This window comes from Taeniopygia guttata, chromosome 2 (assembly GCF_048771995.1).
Source record: "Taeniopygia guttata chromosome 2, bTaeGut7.mat, whole genome shotgun sequence".
Classification (NCBI taxonomy): domain Eukaryota; kingdom Metazoa; phylum Chordata; class Aves; order Passeriformes; family Estrildidae; genus Taeniopygia; species Taeniopygia guttata.
Genome location: NC_133026.1, coordinates 127,021,032 through 127,046,211, shown reverse-complemented (window position 1 = coordinate 127,046,211; position 25,180 = coordinate 127,021,032). Strand labels below are relative to the sequence as shown.

The window sequence follows — 25,180 nt, the reverse complement described above, 5'->3', positions numbered from 1 at the left end:
ATTTTTATGACCTATATTTGACCTGCCAAGGTTGGTCTCATGGTACCTGATCAAGAAAGAGTTTGGGGCACAAAACACCTTGAGCCTTAGAAATCCTCCCCAAACCAAACAAACAAACAAAAGCCGTTAAGTATTGATTTGAGCTTGAGTTATTTTAAAGCTGATTGACCACTGAAAGCTCAATATAATTTCTACTAAAAAAGGCATCTTGCAGGTTATTTACTGCATTTTCTGATAGAAAAGCAGTTTGTCATAGCTTTACTGTATTTCATGCATGACGAAGACAGCTGGAATAACACCAGCTGCCTTGTAGCATGTTATCCCTTAGATCAGAGCTCACTCATATTCAGAGTTTATTTCTACAGGATAATAATCAAAACCACAATTTTGCACCAAATGAATGGTTGATTAACTCCATATTGCAGTTATTAAAGTAATATTGATTGAAATATTCGAAAAATAAACCATGTCAGCCCTCATTTAATTTAATGCTTTGATTATTTCTCATAGACTCTCATATACATTAATCTGGTTTTGTACAGCAGTTTGATTTTCTAGATTCAAATATGAAAAAAGCTCCCGCAGAAAATTTTCTGCATGATGCAAGAAATCCTGTTTTATTTTATAAATTTTATTATTAGAGAAGGAATATGGTCAGCTTGTGAACTCTCAGGCCATGATCCCACCTTTACCCAAACACATCTGCCTTCCATGCTAGTCGTTTTGGGGAGTGGTTTGGTTCTGGTTAATGGCATGGCACGGGTGCCGGTGCCGCCTGGCAGCCGTGGCAATCGGACCGACGGACAGCAGAAGGACACGACACAAGGGAGACAAACATCAGTTTTATCTCAGTACGGTCTGAAAAATTAATCAGAGAAAGCTGTTTCCCCTCTTTGCCAGAGACTTCCAGATGGTGCCCGAGAGGCAGAAGGAAATTTAGTCCTTCCGTCCTGAGAGCTGAGCAGCACCAGGGGACAGACTTCCCCGCTGAGCAGCAGATTTGATAACACGTCGATTTATTTCCTCACGTTTAGAGCCCCCTTGAAGGTTCCCATCGCTGTCACCTCGGAGAGTGCCGCCTCAGCCCGTCTGCATCCCCAGAGTCTTGGAAAAGGCGACTGGTTCCAGATAAATCGGCTATAGCACTTCCCTGGTACTTGAGACACAGAGCTTAAAACAACATTACCAAAACAAATAAACAAACAGACAAAACCAGAAAAAATCCACACATCTCAACAACCGCACTCTTTTTCGGGAAAAATTTATTTACGCAAAGGTTGTTACGTTTCTCTCGCAGACACCGCCCCCGGCCTGCCCCGCTCATTACCCCGTGCCGGGGGCCGGCCCAGCGCCCGCCCCGCCGTCCCTCCTCCCCGCCCCGCTCTCATTCATTCCAGCCCCTTCCTCTGCGCTCCTTCCCCTTCCCCGGCGCCGCCGGCCCGGCCGCCTCCCGCCCCGCGCCCGGCAGCGGGCAGGGCCCTCCGCGCCGCAGCCATGGCCGCCGAGGGGGTGGACGAGCGCTCCCCGCTGCTCTCCGCGCCCGGCTCCGGCAATGTCACCCCGACCGCGCCGCCCTATCTGCCGGACAGCAGTCCCCGAGGTAAGGCGCTGTGCCGGGCGGGGGGCGGCTCTGGCGCTGCGGCTTTGGCTGCGGCTGTGGCTGTGTGTGGCGGGGGACGCGGCGCCTCCGCCCGGGTGCGGCGGTGCGGGCTCCCCCCGCCCTGGCCGCGGGCGGCGGGGCCGGGCCGGGGCCGCCGGCGGGGGAGCCCCCGCCCCGCCCTCGCCGGTGGGAACAACAGGTAACGCCGCTCCGTGCCCGGCACAGGCCGGGCTCCCCGCCGCGCTCCGGCCTGAGCGGCTCGGGAGGAAAAATAAAAGAAATTAAAATAATTGTTTGCAGGGGCAGAACAAGCCCGAACCGGTCTGCTTATTATAACTCGCTCGCATGCCGCAGCTTGCGTGATAATTGTTAGGCTTGGGTTTCCCCATTAATTAGGAGCGGGATTAAGTGGCGGATCGGCGCTGAGAGCGGCTCAGCTGGGCGCGGGCGGCTGCGGGAGGGGCGCAGCGCGGGGCCGGGCGCGCAGGTCGCCATGGCCGGGACCGCGCGGTGCCTCAGGCCGGGCGCCAGGTGTGGTCAGCGCCCGGCCCGGCGGCCGCCTCCGAACGCCGGAGGGACTCGGTGCAGTGTGGTAGCCGGAGTCCAGAACCACCAGCATGTCCTTGCAAACACGTTTCAAGGCCATAGTGGTTATGGCTTTATTTTTAAAGCAAGTCCGATACTGCGGTTGCAGATCTGTAGTCGTGGCATAATTATATGGTTTTATCTCCCTTGTACAGACTTAGGAAAAATCGTCTTGTTGATCAATATTGACTATTTAATTAGTAGGTGGAAAAAATTACTTAGAAAATATAAATCAGGATGTTATCAAAGTACATTAGTAGATTTTTTTTTCCTTTGGGTTTCTTTTTCAGTTATACGCTTTAGAGCAAAAATTGAGGTGTGGAGAAAGCTGAAGGAATGAAGACTAAATATTAGTAAAGCCTTGCTAGCAGTACCCTTTAAAATGTAAGATTACAATTCTTATCTCAGTAGGTGCAGTGTGTTGGCCCTTTCTTAACGATTTCTATTAACTGTCCTGATTCATGACATGCATGTAACTAGAATGAGTGAGCATCTGTCTGTTTTGAATTATATTTAACCTTGTAGAAAGCTAGTCCTCTTATCTTGATATGGAAATGTATTTCAGTTAGGGCTGTAGCTGGTGTTGACTGTTTACTTTGATTTGAACTGAAAAAAGGAGTATAGGGTTAAAGCCAGCAGAGGTTGGATGCTTTGGCTTGTTTTTGGGGTTTATTTGCCATCAATTTTTTAATATTGGCATTATCCCCCAAGTAAAAAAAAAAAAAAAAAAAAGAAAATCCATATATCTACCTTAATTTACATTCTGGGATTTGATATTTTTATTCTTAGTGGTCCTTATCCTGTAACCCTTATTTTGCATACATTTCAATCTGTTTTTTGGGGTTTTTTGTTTGGTTGGTTCTTTTTGAGTCTTTATAAATTTAGAAAGTAATGAAAATGCATTAGATTAGTGACTCTTGTTTGACCTCAGGGTAAAACTCATGACCTGGAAATGAGCTGGATTCTAAATGCTCATTTCAGTTGGTAGCCATGTCCTCCAATGCCTTCAGTGGACATCTGTTACTTGAGATACCTGGTTGGGCACCTGTGGTGGGATGTCATGCTTGAGATAAGTGGTTTCTTCCCTAAAATGAGGAGGAATCAACATAGAGCTTTCTTGAATGTTGAATATCTCTTGCTTGATCGGTCTATGGACAAACATATTAGGTAGCACTTGAGAACTGCTCTGCAGAACTCTCAGAAAGACAGCTGTGAACAGAATTGTGCAGAGCCCTGGCACAGGCCCATAGCTCTACTTCCTTACTCTGTCGGCTTTCCTTAGTGAAAGGATCTATGCAAGCTAAACCCTTTCCAGCTGACTGGCAGACTTGATCTCTCCCTAGCACAAGGCTAGACTTACAGGGAAGAATCATTCCTGTGGAAGAATTGGCTTTGCTTCCAAAGCAAACTCCTTCTGCAGAGCTTCCTTGATTGACATCACCTGGATAGTGATGGAGTGGCAGAGGAAGGAGGAGGAAGCCCTTTGTGTCAAAACTACCACCTGAATGCACATTAATAGCTTTATCCCTATAATTATCTACTGTGCCCAGTATATCATCCTGAACTTTGAATTAGAGACCATGTTTTGAAGGTAGCCTTCTCTTCCCTTGCTGAGCTGCAGCTGAGACCAGCTGACCCTTCCCTGTGTAAACTGGTGGATGGTTGAATCCTGGTAATGGCTCAGTGTTTTTAATGATGCAAGCAAGAAAAATCTTTTCAGTGTGGATGCAGGCCACAGTATTTAAGAAACTTTTCACAATACTGACAAAGGGTGAAACTATCAGTTCTGTTCCCTGTACTAGGATGGTTAATCAGTGCTTTTTTGTTTGTTTCTTTTAGGATTTTTGGGCCTTTTCCAAGATTTCGTAGTTTTTAACAACGTATCTCTGACATCAATCATTAAACTTTTTCTCTTCCCCACCCCCTCACAGGTCATGATAAAGAACTATTTTTTTTTATCAAATAAAACTAATTTCTGTTTGACCCTGGTAGGCTGCAAGTGATTCTCTGTGGTTTCCACCCTTCAGCTGGCAGGGGAGGAAAGTGCACAAGCACCCCAAGGAATTTCTCAGGTTGCAAATGGGATATCTTCCATTGCATTGCTGTTCTGTAGGGGTGAAGAGGGAGTCAGAAGTACTGCATGGTAGGACACTTTGCTAATCTTGCTGAACTAATTGCTGTTGGGTATTTTTTTGTTTGTTTGTTTATTTGATTTATTTTTTGGGGGTTTTTGTTTGGGTTTTTTGTGTGTGTATGGTTTTTTGTTTGTTTTCATTTTTTGTTTTTTTAAAGAAAAATTGATAATATAGCTGTAAACTGGTATGTCAGCAGCAGGGAATTCGATATCTAATTACATGTCTGCTTGTGTGTATGTGAAGCTTGCCTACCACCCAGTCATGTCTAGCATGACAGACTGACAGACCTTTATGAACTGGTCTTAGATATTATAGTTAGCCTGAAATTCAAGCTGTCAAAAAAAAAAAAAAACCAAAAAAAAGGTCATACCTAAGTATTCTAATGTGTGTTTAAACCTTTTTATTAAGGGGTAAGGAGCAGCTAACTCCTGAGACAATGTCATTATTTTCCTTTTCACCGTCCCCCACCCACTTACTCTCCCCCAATATACTTTTCTTTATATTTAATTTTAGTGGCTTCTTCTGGTTTGTTTTTTGGACCTCTTCAAAACGCATGTTTTCTTCGAGCATGAAGGTTGCCGTGCCAAGATACCTCATGCTTTCTGCTCCACAGCAAATGTTATCTGCTGCAGCAAGGCTCTGAAAAGCAGCCATTATTCACTTGCTCTCTGATATTTGCTGAGCCAGCAGGACAGGAACAGCGAGGCTGCTTACCTGGAAGCCAAGCAGCTCCAGTATGAGGCTGAAGAAGTGGCTGGCACCGTGTATAGGGCTCACACACCTCTGTTTACCAGCTTCTTAAGAGTAATCACTTGGAAATGGTTATAGAAAATTATAAATGTCTAGAAGGTATGGTTGTCAATTTTTCAAGTATTCCAGGATTGTGGAAAGCTGAAATGTTGCTGGCTGTATGTCTCTTCGCTTTCTGGTACCCTTAAATATACTGCTTGTCTTAGTACAGCCACCCTATTCCCAACTCACAGAATTGACCTGTCACACTTTAAATGGAAAGGACAAAGTCAAGAACTTTTGGAAAACAATTGTTGCCTTTCAGAAAAGCAGCCTTAAATGTGGGAGTGAACTGTAGAGGTGTCTTGACAGAGAGTCTGGTATTTAGTCTTTGGAACATGCATTTTGTTTTCTGGCTGCCTGTTCCCCTAGCCAGAAAGTGTCAGCTGCTCACTGCAGGAGCAGTTAAGCAGTCTGCTGACTGCCAAAACCCACTGGAACAGCCTTGACTTTGCCACGGTGGTTACTCTAACCTGATTTCTGGAGTATTTTGGTAGGCTTGAGCTTGTTTCTACTTGCCAGTGTGTGGGTTGGGTTTTTGTCTTGTATTTGTTTTTTAATGTCTTGTAGTGTCTCATGTCCTGTGTGTGGCAACCTTACTTAAAATAGGGTATCACAGTACTGCAAAATACTGATTTTTAATATTTATTTTTTGGATGCTGCATTTTTTCAGAATGTATATCCCCACAAACAGAAGAAATAACAGTACTGTTTCCTGATATTTCTTAAGGATGTTGTTTTCTGTAACCAATGTATCAGAGCTGAAGGTGTGAAGTTCACTTCCTCAAGACATAGAGCATCAGTTTGTATCATGAATTCAGAGTTGTATTGCTGGATATAAGTTAATTTTGTTTCTCACCTGAAATAATTCACATATATTGGATATGGCTCTGAGACTGTCAAGGTATCCATCTTCTTCCTGCTGCCTCTGTGAGTTAAAATCACACACAGGTCTGGGTCATGTATAGACCAAGTAGCAAAGAGAGAGAGCGGCATGGCTGTTCAGCAGGCACTTCAGAGGTGTGTGATGACTTTTGGATCTGAAGGGCAGACAGGGTTTCTTATATCCTTCCAGCTTATGACATTCACTTCAAGACAGTGGAGGAGTGATGAGTGCTTTCTTACAGGCTTAAATTTAATACTCGGGCTTGTAGGCTTTGATAGCAGCCTGTGATTTCCCTCACCAGCCTCCAGCAGATACTGCTCTGTTCAGTGCTGTTGGTAAATGGGAAGCAGGCTGATCTCTCATTGCTTCTCTGAAGATTTTGTTAGCTGCTTGGATGTAATTTTTGAAAAACTTATTGAAGCCCAAGGCTGCAGAGCATTTTGAACTACTAGCATTAAAAAAAGCTAAGTACGAACTACTGACTATACCTGTTCTGTATTTGCTTACCTGAAAAGTCCTGAACTTCTCGATGAAATAAAAGTCAGTGCTATTATATGCCAAAGAATTGTGGTGATAAGCTTGTGAGAGATTGCTGTGTTGAATTATTTTCATTCCATGGATTTTTAAGCCTCAGAGAATCTTCACTGTTTCCTCCCTATTTTGCTGTGGGCTCAAGACTGACAAAGCTGGAGTCTGAAGTCTGCTCTTCCTTGGAGGCCTGAGGCCATTAAAGCCTTCCTAGTGTCAGCCTCTCCAAACCGACTGAAGACCTTCTTGTGCTTTGGTACTTTGGCTCCTGGACAAGAAAAATATCTGGAACTCTGAGACCTCAGGGTTTTTTCTTCAAGACAGCATATATTTGCTGTTGTACTCAAAAAAGAAGCATTTCATGCCACTTCGTAAGACCTGTTTTCTTCACAGGACTTCTTTGTATTTTTACTTGTAGTATTTTCTAATATATGATAAGCACTTGTCTGTATTTTAGTCTTTTTAGATACTTGTGAATGCTGTTTGTGACTCTTCTTACCTGTGTTTTCTTTTTAATTAATTTTCTGAGTTCTTTTTCTTCAAAAGCCAGTCCATGCTAATCTGTAGTAGGTTTGGGGTTTTTTAGTGTTTTTTCCCCATGCATTTTCTGTGGACTGCAAAAAGGTTGGTGTGAAATAAAGTTACACAGATGAGTTCTGTTGGATACAGATTTCTGGGATGATTTACTGTATGTTTGTGTTGCTGGTTTGCTTTACCTACAACTACGGATGGTTTTGCGTACACAGAGGTTGTGTAGAAGGGGAAAACAAACATAGTTTTGTTCTATGTTTATACTAAACACTGAGTTTGAGGTGTGGATTTTTTTTCTTTTTTCAGCCTGTGACTGCTGGAAATGATACTTGCTGGAAGTGTTTTAGGATCCTCTGGTTTTTCAGCTGCGATTTCCTTGTCTCTTGCAGCAGAGCTTCCCCCTCCGTACACTGCCATTGCAAGTCCAGGTGCCAGCAGTGTTCCTGTAATAAACTGCCGTGTGTGCCAGTCACTAATCAATTTGGATGGCAAGCTGCACCAACATGTGGTTAAATGCACAGTCTGCAATGAAGCTACGGTAAAATGGATTTTTGGCGTTTTCTGGGGGCACTGGGGGTAGCACTCATGTCCTCACCTGGACAGGGGGGTCCCTTCCTGCCACCCCTAAGGAAGAGGACAAGCCAGCCCAGCTGACTGCCAGTGTGGCTGGCGTGCAAGCTGGAGGCGTGCTGGCACGAGGGTGGTCACAAGCAGTTAGAATAAATCTCCATGTGGCTGAGCTGGCTGTGCAGGATGTCTCCTTCTGAGGAGGACTAAAAGCAAAGATGTCATTTAAGTAATTAGTCTTCTGTAAAATTGGATATAATTGGTTTTGATGGAATGAAGAAGAGTGTAGAATTGAGCTATTCTAAGAGGGGGAGAAACAAAGTAATGAACCTGCACCTCTCCCTGGATAAATGCCTTTCTCCTAAAATACTATTCAGTCACTTGTAAAAGTCACTTCAGTTAGCTTGTAAAAGACCATAGTAAAACAACTTTGAAGTGTTTAAGTCCTAGGTTCTTTTCCAGTGATCACAGACCTGTTTGTTTCTTCTCCTTTTAATTCAAGTCTTTACTGTTTGGCCTCCTGCTTTTATTTTTTCCTCCTGCCAGTTTTAGTTTTGGGATGCGTTACTGCAGTGCTCCACAGCTTCTGCAAGCATTTGTATGAAAGATACTGGGTTAGATTTATTACATGGACTTATTATATATTTGTTATATGAAAAGAACTTTATGTCCTGAAAGCAGGAAGCCTCAAAACTGCAGGAAATTTTTTTTCTGCTTTGAAGAGAGAGTAGAGAACCTGCCTGATAGTCACTTTCCTGTCCAATATATAATGTTTCAAGCCAAACAAAGTATTGTGTACCTTTTGATTTGCTGCGTGAAAGAGACATTGCAACTTGACTCCCAGGTTGGAGACAGATAATTTCAGTACAGTTTAAAATAAGATTACAGTTCTGTGATGCCTTCATAGTCTTAGTGACCAAGAAACAGACTGTGATCCTTTCACAGTTGAATAAGGCCATTGTACCAGGCAAGAAGGGTGGTTTGATGTTTTGACTGGTTTTGGGTCTTTTTTTTTTAAATATATCACTATTTAAACTCACATTAAAAAAGAAAAAACAACTTAACTGAAGCCTTGAATTGTCATTGCTAAAATACGAATGTTATTTCCATGAGTTTGCAGAATTTTTTTGTTCTAATAAGGAAATTTTCACTTCTTAAGAAAGAAAAAAAATCAAATTTTGTGTTGACTCTGAAGTTTCCTCTGTAAGAGGAAGTGTATTTCTGTTAACAAGAACTTTTCACTGAAGTTGTTCTGCTTTGTCTTCCTGTAATGTGGAAAAAAGTGAATTGCTATGACTTCTGATGTGTATTCTCTGGTGTTTTTTTTTTGTTTAGCCCATCAAAAACCCTCCTTCAGGGAAGAAGTATGTTAGATGTCAGTGTAACTGTCTCCTTATCTGTAAGGATACATCTCGGAAAATAGGCTGTCCAAGACCAAACTGGTAAGAATAAAACACTTCCAGTTCCTTTAGTTTTCTCTAAAGCAGCTGTAATCTTTGAGTTGAGTATTTAAAGCTAAAAGAGGTTCAAAGCCTCAGTCTCTTTACATGGACACTTACAGAGCATTACTGAATTGCTGCAGACACAGGTAGTGCTAGTGTCCATTTTGAATACATTTTTTTTTTTAATTAAAGAAGAAAAAAAGTTTCTTCCTTTTCTTTAAGTCTCAGATGTGTGTGTCCTGTTATATAACTACTTTGTAAGGCAAAAATAATGTGAAGAACAATAGAAGAAAATAGACTTCTCACTTCTGGTACTTAACATTCATAATTTCTTGGAGGCTTAGTTATTGTAACCACACCGAATACTAACTTTGCTAAGTTCAGAGTGGGGATTTGGAGTGAGATGGGAGATGTAGTAGTAGCTTGACTTCAGTTTCCTTCGTAGTTATGCTGAGTTTTCATTCTCCTCTCAGCTCTCAACTTTAATGTACACACTTGTTATAAAAGAAGGAATTGTGGTTGCCATAGTGATTGCTCTTCCCATTGAGCTTAAGGTGTTAAAGGTTCCACTGAGGTAGGGGGAGTTTGTTTGGAAGTGGTGCAGCTCTAACATGAGAAATGGAGAGGCAGGCTGAGTCTGCAGATATGTGCAGGGGAGTTCTACCCCACCAAGTGCCCTAGTTAGTCACCGGTTTATTGGCTGTTCTGGTTTTGAAACATAGTTTGAGACTTGTGGGAATTACTAATTTTTACTAACACTTGGTTGGGTAGGACTTCAAACATTCTTAACATTTTCTGAGAGTGCAAAAATGTTCATGGATAGTTCAGTTATAATATATCACATGGTTGGTAACTAAACTAAATTAGAAGTTCCTTAACTTTATTAAAATAATCTCAAAATCATACATGCAAGCAGTTTTCCTTAGATAGCCTGTGTATTTGTCTTGCTAGAAACTGAGCAAAATTGGTGTAGTGTACTTTGAAGGAGAGAGTTGGGCGTATGACCTAAATGGAAGACTCCAGATTGAAGGAAAACCATTCAGAATACAATTTTGGTTGTAGATGGAAGATTTACAATGCAAATTAAATATTGCTTTAATTTTCCTCTTCACTTTTTTCATTCTAAGAAGTCTCATCCTCATTCTGAGTTGGTTAAATTCAGTACTGTCAGTTTGGACTGACAAATTGTGTAGCTTAACTGGAAACACATCGAACATTAAAGCAAATACTTACTTTAAAGTAAATTGATTTTATTTAGTCAACCTAGGGTGGTTTTCCTTTTTAGTTTACTAATTTTGAGTGGAATTTTTACTGTACAAGTATGGATATGCTTCTTATCTTGAGATGGTTGTCAGTAGCGTGGGAAGGAGAAGTAGATTATGGAAGATCCTTACTCTTTCTACATGTTTCACATGGGTACATACCTTTCAATTCTCAGGCTTGCTCAGCCTGGGTATTAAATTTTCACGTTTCTGAGGAGCAGTCTGTCATATGCTTGCAGGTGTTTGATACAGGGTTTAGGCTTGTTTGGCTGATCTTATAAGGAAAGAGAAAGTATTTTTAAAACTGAAACCACTTTGGAGAGCGACTAAAACTGGGTGTATCAGCTGTTTAACGAGTACATTATAGTTTAATAAACACGTAAAAATGTATTTGGTAGTGACTGAGCTCATTGCTTGAACACATCATCCTTCTCTTTTGCTAGTTTAATTACATGTGTATCTAATGTTCTTAACACAGTAGACGCATCATTACTCTTGGTCCAGTAATGCTGATTCCAGAGGAGCAGCCAGCTCAACCTGCCTTGCCAGTTCAATCAGATGGAACTAGAGTGGTGTGTGGGCACTGTGGAAATACATTCCTTGTAAGTAAAGCATCAGATTCTCCTTCTTGCCTCACCTCACCTTGCTATCCCTCAAGCTGTTTGTTGTAAGCAGTTTTAAGAGTGTATTGCCTCACTCTCTGGCATCATTGAGGAGCTAAAATTTCTTTACTCATTATTATGATTGTATGGTCTGTATTTAGTTATCTTTATATGTGTTTCAAGAAAACTTTTAATAGTCTTTCTGTATGTGGATAGGTAAAGCCCATGTCTTACTGTTTTGTGATGTGAGAGTGGGCAGTGCTGGAAGAAGAAGAAGTTGGTCTTCCAGGTTCTGTTTAGGCTTGCAGTGGTGGCTGTATTCTGCAGTGCCAAGAGAGCAGTTCTGTCATTGCTGTATGAGCCCCAGAAAGCTGTTGGTTTTGGCACGTGCCATTGGAATATCTGTAGGTTGTTGGAGAGCTGAAGGTTTTGGTTTATTTGTAAGAGTGCCAGTTGATCCCATTTTTGAAGTGGAAGGATGCACAAATGCTCTTCTGCTGTTAAACTCTTTGTAACCTTCTCAATGGACAAGGTGCTGGCACACTTGAATTTTGATAGCAATACACAAGTAAGCTAGTTTTAGCTTCATCATCCAGCAGTGGTTGAATCTCTTTCGAGTTTGTGAGTTGTAGGAAATTACTAGATCAAGGGTGCAGTTAAAGAAAACAGTCACAAGAGAGGTGGCACATTCCTGAAAAAAAGGATTATAAGAGGTATTAAGATCAGAAAATACTCAAGTACATGTTGTGCAAGGAAAAGGGAAGCTTGGGAGATGCCACTCCATGTCATCTTGTACCAGAAGGGAGAGAAGGGTTGGCTTGTGGCAGGCTCTGTAATGGAATGGGCTTGTGCCTTCAAGTCTTCACTTCAGGTTTATGGATCAGTGAGGTGCTTTTGTGACTTAGCCCCAGCCAGCAGCTAAAGTACCACGCAGCTGCTTGCTCACTGCAAACACCACCCAGCTCCCCTGCCCTGGTGGGGAGGAGAACTGGGAAAAAGGTAAAAAATTGTAGGTTGAGATAAAAACAATTTAATGATTGAAATGGAAAAAGAATATTGCTAATAATAATAATAACAGTAATAATAGTAATTAAAAGAGAGAAGAGGATTAAAACCCAAGAGAAATAAGTGATGCTCAGTACAATTGCTCACCACCTGCTGACCCAGCCAGTGCCCCAGCAGTGATCAGTATCTCCCAGCCAACTCCCATCAAATATGATGTTCTATAGTATGGAATATCCCTTTGGCAAGCTCAGCTCAGCTGTCTTGGCAGTGCTCTTTCTCAGCTTCTTGTGCACCTCTTTGCTGGCAGAACATGGGAAACAGAGGCCTTGACTTAGGGTAAAGACTGCTTATCGACAACTAAAACCTTAGCTTGTTACCAACGTTGTTACTGAATCCAAAAGAGAGCACTGTACCAGCTATTAAAAAGAAAATTAATACTCCCGGCAGAATCCAGGACAGGTGTGCTGTAATGTCTTCACTATTACAGTAAGTGATGAGTGCAGGGAGCTGGATATGGCCCTTATGCTTCTTTCTTTTATTTTTTTTTTTCTGGAAATAAATAGGAATATGATGAGGAATGTACAAGTAATGTGCTAACTGGAAAACGGTTAGAGAGATGCTTGAGGCTACTAATGCAGCTTATATATTAAAAAATACATAATTTCTTACAACCCCTGCTAAAGAACAGTAGTCTGAAACTGAAGATAGCTGAAGTGCCCATAAGTACTAGATTATGCCTTAAAAGGCTAAGTTTTCTAGTTTGGGATTTGTATATGCGAGTTCATATCTTCTGGCTGCTTTAGGGAACTGCAACATTTTGAACTTCATAGTCCTGTCTGTCAGGATAAGACCAATTTGTCACTTCATGGTATGTTGAAAAGCAACTCTCTGAACCATTAGAAATTGGAAGCTTGGTAATTTTTTTATGCTGAGTTATCAAGAAACAAACCTTTTTTTACCTCATGTTACGCAGCTTTCCCACCAGTCCTTTGCTTCCACTTATTTTCTGTAATTGTGTCTGAGATTCTGAAAAATAAAATTTTTAGTTAAGAAAAATCAGGAAATTGTTTGGATTTGAGAATGACACCAAAAAGTGTTTTAGCCAGCCTGGAAGCTCTGAGTTAGTATTTCTGCCTTTTGATATCTCCATGTTGTGAAGAAAATATGTAGTGCTAGATGCATCTCTCAGCAGCTCAGTAGGCTATCCCTTTTACTTTATTTGGCAGTTAAAAAATAAATAAAATAGACAAGCAAAGCTAGAATCCCTGGGATAGAAAAGTCAAATTGTCGTGTTCTGTGTTCTTCTAAGAGCATCAGCTTGTTCACCACATTTCTGAGATTTTTTTTTCCATTTGAAAACATGACTGTGTTTTGCTTGCCTCTGCACATGGTGGTGGGGTGTTTTTCACAAATTATGAAAACCACACTTCTTGCTAATGGAGTGCCTTAAAGTTTCTCTGTCTTAGCTGGAAGAATGGCTTAGTACTGAAGTGAAATTGCAGCCAAACTGTCAATACTTCACATCTTGTTGATCAGATTTTTTCCCTTGGTAACCTGATAGAAGTTCTTTCTGTGTTAAGGTTTCTACATTTTCTGGCAGGTTTGAACTTGACAAGTGGAAAAAGGGATAGAATAGAAAAAGAGGGCAGGAGGAGGGCTTAACTGTGTTGCTAAATATGAGTTTTATCTCGTTTGGGCTGTTTTGAGAGCTTTTGGGCTTGGGCTGTGCAGTTACTGTTTCTGCCAGCAGTAAGTGATTGCCTGCTACTCCTCTCTGAGGAACCTCTGCCTGCAGTGGTCTCTGGCTGTGAGTGGCTGAGTTGCCTTTGGAAATGGGGGTCAAGGGAGGGCTGTCCCTGTGTCCGTCCTCTCCCTGCCATCTTCCTGCTACTCTCCTGTTTTCAGAGGGACCTCAGGGACAAGAAGCCAGGAACAAGCTATGGAAGCCACAGGCTGCAGGCTAAGCAATATGCTTTGTCAATTTTGTCTTTTTAAAGTAATCAAATATGAAAATTACTTCTTCTGCAATAATTGAATAGAAAACCCATTATACTTTTCAGAAAAATAAGATATTTTTTAGTTTGTGAAAGTATTTTTCTTTCCCAAAGGACCAGCAGGGAATGGAGAGGAAGCTTCTTTTGCAGCAGCAGCTGTATGTAGGATGGTGTATGTATTTATGTCTTTTGTTTTGTTTTGGGCTTTTTTTTTTTCCCACTGTCTTGTGTTGAGTGCACTGAGAACTATTGTAGGCTTTCAAGGAAAATGCTTGACTACTCTTCTAATAATTCCTTTGATGGATGTCTAGTTTTGTCCACAGTTGACATATTGATGAGTTCTGTATTCCTTATCTCTTAATCTGTGTTTCAGTACATCTAAGCAGAGATTTGGGCTGTATATTGTATTGTTCCAATTTAAAAAAATCATTGTATTCTCAACAGAGAGCTAAATTTCATGTAACTGTAACTTCTTAACAACATGAATCAATATTAGGTACTTTAAAGCACTCTGGAGTATGGGTAAAAAATGCCAACTTAGTCATGATTAGAATGTACACGAACAGAACCTTTTGCCACCGTGCTAATATAATTTGAGTTCTTGTTCTTTGAAAGTCTTGTCACTATTTTGCTTTTTCTACAAATACTTCTGGTTTGTATAAAAGACATCATAACAGCTACTGCTTCTGTTGTTTACAGGTAACTCTCAGTGAAAACAGATTATTGCTGACTCTTTTCCATCAATTATTGGAGCCCAGATACATTTGAGTTTGTAGCCATTAATAATTTGGGCTAATAATTAGAAATCTTAAAACTCTGGAAATATCATTAATGAGTAGCCAAGGAAATAGAGTTGCCTGCACTGTGATACAGAATTGAAACTGGTGTGTAGAAGTGAAGTTGAATTACAATTAGGTAAAATATAGATCCTGGAATTAGACTTCTTTTTATTTCTGGAATTGTAGTTAAAAAAGCTGAAATAACTGCTCTGGCGAGGTCTCTCTCCATCTCCAAAACTGACAATTGCATTTTATCTCAGTTTCACTGTGTAGAATTAAGTGAAACTGAGTAGATTTTTGAAGGGGATGCAGAAAAATACTTAACTTGTTCCTCTGCCAGGAATGTGGAAGTAGAATTAATGCTCTTAAAAAGCTTTGCTTGGGTGGGGAGCATTACAGAAGTTTTATTAAAGAATAAAATAAAACTCTGCTCAATCAGTTTGGTCAAGTTTTGTAAACAAATAATACTGGTTACATAGTTGTCCTGTAAATGTGTAAATGGATACTTCAGAACAGGAAAATAAAAGATTGATTTGTTTTTAGTGAAGATTTATCCCCAAGTAAAAAAAAAAACCTGAGGGGGATACTCAAGAGGGAGGAAAATGTTCAATAAATACCACAGTTCAAAACCTTGCTCACAGCAAAATCTCTTCATACGACAAGGCATGAGAAGACATACCTTTCTTTGCTCATAAAATCATAAATTTCTTCTCAGCATTTAAATGGTGCTTGCTATAGTTTGGTGCTGTTTTCCATACAAGGATGGGCTCTGATTTTGATTTGTGGCTGTAGCAGTTATAACACTTTCAGTAAAGTAGGACAGCTTCAGATTTCTCACAGAGATAAGGCAGGGCTGCACTGTGGCTTCTTCCCCTGCTTTTAACTTGCAGTGTGATTTTTTTGCATCACCAAGAAAACTTCCAACTACCTTCCACTTGAGAAAGGCAAGGGAAGAGAGCTGCAGTTAGAAAATAACTGCTTATAGGGAGAAGAAAAAGAACCTTATTCCCTTGATCAAAGTAAACATGTTTAAATGCTTCCTTAATGCTTGCATTATCACAGAATGAAATTTAACAGAACCTGCTGTTTTTAAGTGAGTGTATCACTGTGTATCACCTGGTTGAGTTAGTTCTAGGAATTGCTTTCTCTAAGGCTGTTTCTTACTTAGGTTTTAGTCTGAGTGTGGAATGGGGTGACCCTACCATGTACAATTTTACATATCATCTTTTTAACAAAGTCATGCAAAGTAGCCAGTAGTGTTCTCTATTTCATTGATGTAAAACCTGATATCTACTTTCTTAAATACTCTTTAAACATCTTTCTGTATACCCATAACTTAATTTTCATAAATGATGCAAGAGTTGGGCAAAGATTGGAAAATACTCTGTCTGTAATTGTGCCAAAGAAAACACACTTATTTTGATTCAGGGTATATTCATGGTGTTTAAGTAAGAGAAAAAAAACTATTAATATTATAATGTTGCCCATACTACGCCTGTGGATGCAACCACATTACGTCAAGCAAATTTTGTAATACTAAGGCAAGTCATGGGAAATGTTCACATGGAAATCCACATCCAATGTTGCCACTGACAAAAGGGCATCCCATTTATAGAAGAAAACAAAATACAAGTCAAAGAAAGTCTGAGAAGCAAAATGTTTTTTTAGTGGCATTTAACATTAAGTGCAATAACCATTTTTTCAGGTCTGCTTTTCAACCTTTTACTTTTTCTCTTTTTACAGTGGATGGAACTGAGGTTTAACACACTAGCAAAATGCCCACACTGCAAAAAAATGTAAGTTCTCTGAAAGCAAGGTTATGTAAATTACTGGGAAGTAGCCGGTGTTTCTTCTGTGAGTCTTTGGAGTAAAATGTGTTGGCTGTGCTGCTTATATTGCTGTACTCACCTGAATTTCAAGGCTGAAGATATTGTGTGCACATGAATTCTCCATTCTTTATGCAGAAATCAGTAGCTTTGACATATCCACCTGCATTTATGAAAATCTCTGATTGAATTGATAGAGGCAAAAATAAGCTACTAACAATAGACAGGAATAGGTTGCTAAAATTAGCATTTTATGTCCTTGAAATTTTACCTCTTCATACACTAGTAATCAGATGTCATCTTTAAAGGTAGAACTAGAATTGCTTTATTGTAAAGGGAGGAAAGGAAATAATCTTGTCTTAATGTGGAAGAGGGTTTACTGACACTATAAACCCAACTAACTTGTGTTAAGCATCTTAATGCATTAGCTTGTTTAATGTTTATGAATTGCTGTGGAATAACTTGTCTATTCACTTGTTATTACTTCAAGAAGAACAAGAAAAATTAGAATACAAGAGCTGTAAGCTTTTTGTTTTGGTTTGGGGTTTTTTGGGCCTCTCGTTTTGAGTGTTTGTTTGGCCTTTCTTATCTGAGCTCTGAATTGTTGAATTGAAACATACTTGAGATTTGTATGGTATCTCAGCCACTGGGTGTGAAATAAGACATAAATATTACTTCAGAGACCTTCATGTCCTGCTGATTTATTTAAATATTGGTCTTCCTTTGACAGGCAAGTGTGATTTCTAGTTAAAGGAACAAATATGTTTTCCACTGGGAATGGAGAACCTCAGCTGTGCTGCATGTTGTAGGAAAAATAGCAGGTCCCTTAGGAAGGAGGAAGCGTAGGATAAATGTACTGTAGGTGTGGGCATGGCCTGGTCTTCAACACTGATTGAAGCCTTTTTTTCAGAGTATTGATAGAGAAGTCAGTCTGGTGCTGTGTTTAACCTCAGGGGTGTAACCAGCCAGGTGTGGAGTTGTGGAAATGCTTTAATTTGCTTGGGTTAAATAAAGTCAGTCTTGATGAGATGCTGCTTTGCAGGGCTGTGCATACTGACACATTAGGTCTGTTCAGTCTTTGAGGAGGGGTTGGAGTTTTTTGTTTGGTTTGTTTTAAAACTAATTGCAATTATGTTTTACATTTTAGCCACCCTTGTTAGGTGACCTTGGCTTTTCTCTTGACAGTCCTTAGGTCAGTATTATTTGTTGTTTAACCTTAAAGACAAAAACCAACCAAACAAAAAACCCACCCCTAACAATAACAGCAGCAAAATAAACTATGCTCCAAGCAACAGTCAGAAGTCACAGCATGTGTTCTTTTTGTCTGTCCTCCGTTGATTAATGTTGCTTCTGTTTTAAATTCTAGCTGAACTCAAAGTTTTTTGTAGTGTTCTCCTCCATAAAGTGCAAAGCATGCTATCCGTATGCAGGAGAGTGGGAGCCTCTCTTCAGTGCAATTTGTGATAATTACAGCTTGCATGGCAACTGTATTGCAGAATGCAAAACAAATTTTAACAAGTGGGCACGTCTGTCCTTGGGCTGAGGATGCAAACTGTGGAATATTGTAATTTAGCTTTGAATGAGTTGCTTGGTGTTTTCCCACATTTGAGATGCAATGGTTGGGAGTTCTGCACTTCCAGCAACATAAACATTTCTGATACATGGATTTAGGGCACAGCATAGGTGAGACACAGCTTTGAGTCATGACGATGGAATAAATAACTGTGGTGACCTGCTTTCTATCAGGTCTTTGTCAGAGGTCAGCATAGCCAAGTAGTTGGAAGGGAATGTAGGTTTTCATCTTATTGATGCAAAAATTCTTTCATTAGTAGCTAAGTAGTCAGATGTAGAACTGTTCATTCCTTCTGTTGATATTTTCACTGAAAACAGGATAGTGTAGACTAAGGCAAAAGGCACCTTGAATCACTGCAACAGTAGGTTTTTCAAGGAGACATTAGCTGACACTTCAGATTCATAGTTTTCTTTCAAATGTTTTTAAAAGTGCAGTGAATCTCTGCAAATAGTTTGTGACCTTGTATTTGGTTGATGAATACTAGATCTTTAGATCAAGAATGTCTTCTAAAACTGCAGGGGAGATCAGAAGTTATTACATGGAAAAGTTAATAACGAAACAGTGTTCAGGGAGAAATAAAGCCATCATGCCTCATAGTAACTAAACAAAGGAACCTCTCATATATGAATGTAGGGGGAAATAGGATCTTCTTGTCTGCTTTTAATCCCATCTATGTGCAACCATTGTGATACAACTTTGTTTTGTGACACACTTGTTTTGTCTTGAAAAATGACTTGGGTAATGTAGGAAATTAATTGTGCTATAGAGAATAAAATCTTATTTGGTAAATGCCCAAATCTCTTTGGAAGTGGACTATGAACCTGTCATGTTAGTATAGGCAAGGTGTTTGCAGAAGCCTTACTGATGTGTAGTGGTTCTGCTGACACAGGCTCTTACTTGCATTGGGAAAATAAATGTAGCTAATGAGGAAATTGTCATGATACAGTTGTATTTTATAGTGACACCTGGGAATGGGAGAGAAACTGTTTTTGCTGATTTAGTGTTCTTCTGTATTTTTAAATACCAGATGTTTATCAGCTTATTTCCCAAGAGTGAAGAGATTCAGGAAAGGCTTCTCATATTTTTCTCATTTAATGATGAAGAAGCAGGAACTGGTTTTTGTTTGCTGTTCTCTTTTTCAAGATGTCTTTTAAGTCATCTAGAAAATTCAGTTCATTAATTCAGTTACTAGAAGGGGAATTGAATGGTACAGGTTATTATTACAGAATGTCAAATCTATGTTTTTCCTGTAGAACCTATCTCTTTTACTTTTTAAGGTCTGCCAAAACTTTGAACCCTAATGAATTTATAACACCTTTGCCCCATAAAGGACTTTCAGGAAAGAGAGAGATGTTGGAACCCCATCACTACTGTGGAGGCTAATTTCAGCAGTGCTATTCACCTTCAAAATATTGGCATTTTAATTTTCCTCTTAAAAACATACTTGAAATCCTGGTCATAATTCCTATTACTTGGAGCACAAGAGACCTTCCTGTGGTACTTCTTTTATAGTCTTGGTCTCATGTGGCAGTTTTCCCCTCTTCCAGTGACTCCCTGATGCAGTATTTGATTTGGCATCTTTTATTATATTATTTTATTATATATTTTATTATATTTTATTTGGCATCTGCTGCTCTCCAGAGTTCTGGCAGGTGCCTTTGCTTCCTCAGCAGCAGCTCAAAAAGAAGGAACTGGTGCTTTCCTGAGAGTTCCCTCATATTCCCACAATGGAACTAATGAAGAAAGCTCTTTTGGTCCCATTTTTAATATTGCCAGATGTGCTTGTCAAAGTTGTCACTGTTGGTAGGTTTTTGGGATAGAGTTTCAACTTTTTTTATTCTAAGTTAATTTGCGGTGGGTAGAGGAAGCCTCACCATCAGAGATGCCAGTGGCGAACATCACTATTGGGAGGTGAAAAATGAGTAATGGTTTATTTGGACTCCTAGGTCTTTTACATGACTGTATAAACTTCAGTATCTTTATTTAATCATTACTTTCTGTGGAAAGAAAAAAGCAGCTAAATTGAGACATTCTTTACATTTCTATTTTGTGGTATTTTAGTTGATGGTTTCTCCCTCAGCCTTTCTTACTGGATAGGAGGAGACACATGAAAAATATGGATGGAAAATACAGTCTTATTTTTGTAATCATAATATTGCTGGGTGTAAGTCAGCTCTGAAAGTGAAATCTCTTTCCCAGAATGAACTTCAGCTCTGCGTGCAATACACAGCACAGTAAATACCATGTATGTTTTAGGTGTATTGACATGACATTTTTATAAGCTTATCCTATTGTATCCAGCTCTGTAATAGAATTAACTCTGAGAACATAGCCACAAAATCCTGCAAAGAAGGGAACCTAAGGTCAATTTGGCAAACTCAGTGTCTTCCCTTTTTCCCTTTTATAAAACTACAGTTTGGTTTTATTATTTTTAACTTATGTAACTTGGAATTGAACAACATATCTATCTCTTTCCTAGAATGGCTGTAGAGTGGCTTTTGGGGGAATGTTTGGAGGTGTATGTTTGAGGGTAAGATACCATTATTTGCCCAACTGGGAATTCTCTTACCCTAATCCTACCCCAGGCACCCTCCAGTGTCCCAGGTCACTATGTATTGTGAGGTTTTACTAAGGAAGTAATTTCCCCATGGAAGCTAATGAGCTGTACTGTTTGGGGACTTTTCCAGGTCCTCTGAAAATGGCTTGTGAGTGGTCACTTCATTCAGCTCTTGCCTTGAAAGATGGAGCTCATTGTGTTAGCTTGCGGACTGCGGTGGTGTTTGTTTGTTTGTTTTTTTCTCTTGGAGCATTTCAGAAATTCCTTGTAAAGAAATAACATTGAAGTAAAGCTGCTTAAAGCTTAAAGCAATCTATTTGAAAGCTTTCTAAGAGAAATGCTTAAAAAATTGTAGTCACATGCTAAGCATATGAGGCCTTGCTATGTGGTTAATTAACCGGAGCCAGAAATTTGGTCAATCATATGACGCATGTACTACTTGAATTGTTTAGCAGTGCTTTTTTCTGTTTTGCATTTATCTTGAATAAGTTGAACTATCATGAGATGAGTAAAAGCATTACACTATTTCCAAAGGTGTGTTGATCTCCCAGAATGGGATGAAGTACTTAACTAATGATAGCTTGCTTCAGGATGCTTCAAAACACCTCCAAGATAGATAATACATGTTTTACAAAAGAACTTCTGCCTCTCGTCCTTTTAACTGTGTTTCAGTTGTCTTAAATAATATTCCTATTTTCCTCAGTAGTAAGCTGTATGTGATTGCAAATGTGTGACTCAAGATGTATTTGCTAAACAATGCTGAGCTTCTAGAACAATTTTTCTAATCTGTAGTAAATAATGGAATGTTTTATTTGCAGTGTATATTCTGAGTGAAGCACTGTAATAGCTTGATGCAGCAGGTAGAGACTGAGCTGTCTGTCCTGGAGGTCATTGTCTAGATGATGAGTGACAGAACTTCCAGGGGATTTATTTACCTTGGTTGTTAGAAGTGATTTGTGCAGCTCATATAGATTGTGGTAGAACAGTGAAATTGAAAAGTAAGAAGAACTTGCCATGTTCTTCAAGTTGACTTAATGGCCTAAAGAATTTCAGTATTTGGAGATGTTGAACATGGAAAAAAATTACAAGTCTGTGACTAAAATTATTTGTATTTATCTTCAGAGCCATTTAGTCACTGAACAGTATTGAGTATCCAAGAAATGGGTAGTGAAGGTTGTTATTAATGACATGTAGGGGTGGTAGAAGTTATTTTCAGTTACTTAGATGCAGTGAAGTATTGAAGCCATATGCTGATGTACTAAAAGTCTGAAAGGTGTCTTGCAAGCAGCATGGAACTGAAAAGCAAACTTGAGTTTTGCCATCCAAAGGCCATCCAAGACAATTACTGGGGTGCACTGTGGGTACAGAAGGTAGGCACACTCAAACTGGGGGTGTGACACCATTCCCATTCTTGTAAGCACCTAGATTTTTAGGTACTAGATAATCACCAACAGTTCTCTAAAATAAAAATGAGGACTCTGTCCTGTACTTTGTAGTATAACTGTAGACTTTGCTTACAACTCTATAAACTTAAGATGGTGTATTGCCATTCTCTTTCCATCCTCCCTTTGAGACCGAACAGTTACTGTTGGTGGTAGGGGTGGTTTTTGTGGTGACTGTTACTTGGTTGGTTGGGTTTGGGTTTTTCATTTGCTTTTAATTTACCATACCATTTATTTTCTGACAGTTCTTCTGTTGGAAGTGCACTGCCACGGAGGCGCTGCTGTGCATATATCACAATTGGAATGATATGCATCTTCATTGGTGTTGGATTAACTGTGAGTGATGTCCCCTGATAAATTTGCAACTGTGTGCAGGAGGGTGTGTATTCAAAGGAGTTGTCTTAGTTGACCAGCTCTTCTTTTCCCAGCATTTGAGTAAAACTTCCTAAATTGGTGTGGTTTTTGTCACGTCTCTTAAAACTCTGGACTTCATCTGAGTAGTCAAGAAAAGGGATTTTTTTTTTTTTTTTAAAGGTATTCTTGCACTTTGATAATCTCTTTTTTCTGATGTTAAATTTGACTCTTCATCTCTAAAAACTTCAGTTTTATGAAAAATAGTTCACTTCAATGTAGAAATACTGGAACATCTTGCTCTTGCTAGAGTTCTCAAAACTTCCATGTTTCCAGAAATACATGTTACTGTATAGCCAGAAATAAGAGTTCCAGTGCAATAGAAGTGAACAGGATTCCAAGCACTAGAAATATGTATGAGTCTTTGTATTTTGTAAAAGCTGTAAAGAGAAAAACCAGCTCATAAGATATTTACAAATGAGAAGGCTTAATCTGTTGTTACTCTGTTAAGTGGAACCAGTGGTATCTGGCTTACCAGTATCTCATAGAGGTTACTAGAGCAAACTTTCTATCCAAGAATCCCAGAAAAGTTAATGTGAGAAAATATCTCCGGTGAAATCATATGTGTAATTCTCATTATGCCTCTAACTTGTGTTTTAACTTGAGTAGTTCTTTATGTATGATCTTAAATGAGTTATGAAGGATTTTCCAGGTTCCCTAATAGAAACAAAGCCAGAATTAAAAACAGTGAGAGACAAATTTCTTTTATTTTTCTTATGACCTTACTGAATTGGAAAATTATGTGAAAACATTTTTCCATAAGATTTGTCCAGAGGCTTGTGTAGCTTCCATCCTTGGAGTTATTTGGGACCTAGCTGGGTTAAAACCATGAACAGCTTGGTCTGACCTTGGGGTTGGCCCTACTTTGATTGGGGAGTTGGCACTAGAGGTCTCCTGATCTCCCTTTCAAGCTCAATTATCCTATGCTTATGTAAAATCATGCTAATAAAATACCTAATTTGCCCTTACCAGAGTTGAAAAGGTGCTGAAATGCTTTTCCTTGATATAACTTGCTCTTGCCTGAAGTGCTGTATGTTTGACACTACTGTTTTCTCTTTTTAGGTTGGTACACAAGATTTCGCCAGGCGATTTCACGCAACATATGTTTCTTGGGCTGTTGCTTATCTCTTAGGTTTAATCTGCCTCATTCGAGCCTGCTACTGGGGGGCCATTAAAGTCAGCTATCCAGAGCACAGTTTTGCATAGAGAAATTGTTAGGTTAGAGATGAACATATAGTAGTTCTGGATATGACATCCTGGACACTTTTAAAACCTTTCCTGTAAGGATTCCATTCTGTTCAAAGTAGTTTAAAGACTGGGGGTCTCTAAGAACAAATGTTCATTGCACTACATAATATGCAAATAGTTTGTTTTGCTGCTAGATTCCCTAGCTCTGAATACTAAAGCTGTGTTTACATGTTCATAACTCTGTCTTTATAGGCGTTGAATTTTATTTCAACAGACAGTATTAAGTTTTACATTTCCTTTGTTATGTTAAAATCTGTCTGCCATTTTTCTAGATTATCAGTAAGAATTCAAAAGCAAAGTGTTTATAAGTGTTTCTACAGTAGCTTCACATTTGTACTTAACATTTTAACTAAAATGATATTCAAGTGGCTTGCTTTAAAACCTAAGCAATAAGCATTTTGCTTGAACTGCTTTACTGCATCTTTTGCCTAAGATCATAGTGACCTTATTCAGGAAATGAAAGTTGTGAGTGTTTAAAAGACTGACACTGTTGCTCGAGAGACATTTGTAAACACTGTATGCTTGGAGATTTTTCAGGTAGAGAGATGCTATTTTGATAGTCCAATTAAATTTCCATTTATCCAGGGTTGGATTTCAGTTAGGATAAATGCTTTTTCCTCAAGGATCCTGGGACTGAGGTTTTGGTTTGTTTTTGAGGTTCTGGTTGGTTTTTTGTTTTGTTTTATTTTAATTGGCAAGTCCTAAAAGCCATGCTCGGATTATGGAACTTAACTCTGGTTATTCATACAAGTTCCTTTACAGGGTCTAAGGGAAGCATTTCATATGACTTGGTTTGTAATACTTCAGTGTCATGTAGATGACAATAAGATGGTGATGGGTTACCTCTTACTTTCCTCTGATCACATCAGATTTTTCCCTTCTTGGAAGAGTTATGACACTGGTCACTGCAAAGGGAGACACTGTAAATTCTCATTAACTGCTGTAATAAGGAAATTAGTAAACTATTACTTGGACCATTCCATCAAAGTACATCTAATCAATTTAGCACTGACTTGCCAAGAGAATACGGAAACAGAAAGTTTTTTCTAATGATGTATTCACAAAGGATTGAGGGACCAGTTCTTGCACTGCCCATCTTTATAATTTTAAACAAGTTTTTGCTAAATTCAGAAGGAATGTCCTGAGTGATTTAGACAACTAGTAATTTAGCTAATGGGGTCAGATGGGTAAATTAATATGGATGTTTCAGGGATACATGTAATTTAAATTATCTATGTTCCTGCTAAGTCAAAATGATATTCGGATAAGGATTTTGGAGCACAATAAATGTAAATGATTGAACTGTAAATGATCTGTCTTTGTATGATGCTAAATGTATAAAAGCAGTAGCTCAGGATTACAATGTACCTTTTACAAATAAACTAATAAAGAAATAAAGATTATTATTCAAACTTAAA

The 25,180-nt window shown here is 39.3% G+C and overlaps 1 protein-coding gene across 3 annotated transcripts; it reads left to right on the top strand.

Annotated features, from left to right (window-relative positions):
* The first annotated feature begins 1,369 nt into the window (after positions 1 to 1,369).
* PIP4P2 (phosphatidylinositol-4,5-bisphosphate 4-phosphatase 2) lies at positions 1,370 to 25,180 on the top strand. Of its 3 annotated transcripts, none has more exons than XM_072924817.1 (7): positions 1,370 to 1,600; positions 7,444 to 7,592; positions 8,957 to 9,063; positions 10,804 to 10,927; positions 16,449 to 16,501; positions 22,349 to 22,482; positions 23,577 to 23,715. In XM_072924817.1, exons 1-6 carry the CDS (start codon positions 1,495 to 1,497, stop codon positions 22,455 to 22,457), a joined length of 648 nt encoding a protein of 215 aa, XP_072780918.1. In that variant the 5' UTR covers positions 1,370 to 1,494; the 3' UTR covers positions 22,458 to 22,482; positions 23,577 to 23,715. The 3 variants fall into 3 exon arrangements, with proteins under 3 accessions (XP_072780918.1, XP_002199971.1, XP_072780917.1); XM_002199935.7 differs by having other exon boundaries at positions 1,374 to 1,600; positions 22,349 to 22,439; positions 23,577 to 25,180; XM_072924816.1 differs by having other exon boundaries at positions 1,453 to 1,600; positions 7,361 to 7,592; positions 22,349 to 22,439; positions 23,577 to 25,180.